Source organism: Papilio polytes, unplaced genomic scaffold (assembly GCF_000836215.1).
Source record: "Papilio polytes unplaced genomic scaffold, Ppol_1.0 DF823761.1, whole genome shotgun sequence".
Taxonomy (NCBI): Eukaryota; Metazoa; Arthropoda; class Insecta; order Lepidoptera; family Papilionidae; genus Papilio; species Papilio polytes.
Window position 1 is genome coordinate 1 of NW_013525443.1, and position 1,741 is coordinate 1,741.

Below are 1,741 nucleotides of genomic sequence, written 5' to 3' on the forward strand. Positions count from 1 at the left end.
TTTAACCCATTTAAAATTTACGTCAAATATTAAGAAAAACAAATTGATACATTTTTACATCTAGAACATTCCTATTTGAATAGAAACGAGTTTGATTAAAATAGCTTTCGTAAAGATTTATATGGACATCTTACAGTATAGTGAACTGCATAATTATGTTATCACACTCAAGGTCGTTTCCTTACGTTCTCGATAGTTTTCGTTTTTAATTGTCATCTCATTCATTTCCTTGTTATCATTCGGTTTCGATTTATCATTCTCCTTGTCTTCATCAACGAAGTTCCACGGCTGTATGTTGCCAGTGCCAAAAGCTATAAAGAATACTGCCGATATGATATAAACGGATGCGCCCACGAAGAATACTGGCCTCCATTGATCGAAACTATTCTGTAACGTGAAACATTTTAATATTAATTAAAATAACCCTCAGGTAGTACTAAGAGGCTGCTCATCGCAATATGCGTTCCAAATAGAATGGTGACATACACCATTATGTGATGTATTTTTTGAGATAGAATGCTAGCGCGCTCTAATATGTCCTTTAGAGCGCGCGCACACCTATGACAAAACTATCGCACAACTGATTAGTCTCGCTTTGATTCCCATATGCTTATATGGAGATGCACACACTAATTGAATTGGTTGCCGAACAATTGACAATCGCACATCAATTGTGCGATAGTTTAATAGTCTTGGGTGTGCGCCCCCTCTTATAGTTTAAAAATTATGAAAGGTGGTATTTACCCCGCTCCTTGTGAAGTAAGCAGTGATCATCGGTGTGAAAAACCCGGCTGTGCTACCCACGAAGTTTGCTATTCCGTACAAAGTTCCAGCGAAATTTGGTGCCAAATCTTGATGGTTCTGAAGGTTGGTTAGAGTAGCAGCTCCATTGAAACCCATAGACATAGTTATCATGGTCACAGACAATGCAGTGGAACAGCCAGTGTACACTAGCAGAATTAATAAAACTCCTGGTAGGATATGGGAAAATAAACAGAAGAATTTCCTTATAGCGGTTGTTGTCATTAACTTTTTGGAAAGTATACAATCGCCGACAGCTCCAAAGATAGTTGCAGAGAACAACCTCGCAAGGTACGGCAATGCAGATATTATTCCCGCTGCTGAGAGTTCGAAACCAAGAACACTGGATACGAACTTAGGCCCAACAGTCATTATGAAGTACAAGCCCCATAAGTTTCCGTAATGGAGGACTGTCATCGCTAAAAACGGAAATGACGTCACGATGCTCTTAAATGGCGGCAATCCCTGAAAAGATATTTTGTATATTATCATTATGTCATTAGCGCCGTGATATGTAAACTGTAGTTACAAAAAACATTATTTTTAGCAAACAAAAACACCGGCAGTAATCATTTAACGAAACGTTTATGTGAAAAAAAAGTAATGGCTTACGTATTTTTATTGTTACTAAAGTAATGAAATAATACAAATATAGCATTGCTTTATATTTAAAGGAAAAAATACAATAGTGTAATAATCACACCATTATGATAAAAGATATTTCCTAGAAGACAAAATTTATTCATATTGTGCCAATAAGGCCAAAAGCAAATCTAATTCGCACACAGTTCTTATTGCTAATTTGAATTCATTAACTTGAACTTATTAATGTTTAACTTAGTATGTTCGAGGACTAGTAGGCATTCATTTTAAACATACATTATGCAAATTAAGTAGAAACATGCTATAATACTAACTTGAAGATTTTATAATCAACCGA

At 35.7% G+C, this 1,741-nt stretch overlaps 1 protein-coding gene across 1 annotated transcript; it reads right to left on the reverse strand.

The window, feature by feature from the left end:
• Positions 1-116: 116 nt before the first annotated feature.
• LOC106103441 (putative inorganic phosphate cotransporter) lies at positions 117-1,308 on the reverse strand. Its single transcript, XM_013283220.1, has 2 exons — positions 745-1,308; positions 117-387 (listed from the first exon to the last, which is right to left on the reverse strand). Exons 1-2 carry the CDS (start codon positions 1,291-1,293, stop codon positions 154-156), a joined length of 783 nt encoding a protein of 260 aa, XP_013138674.1. The 5' UTR covers positions 1,294-1,308; the 3' UTR covers positions 117-153.
• Positions 1,309-1,741: the final 433 nt, after the last annotated feature.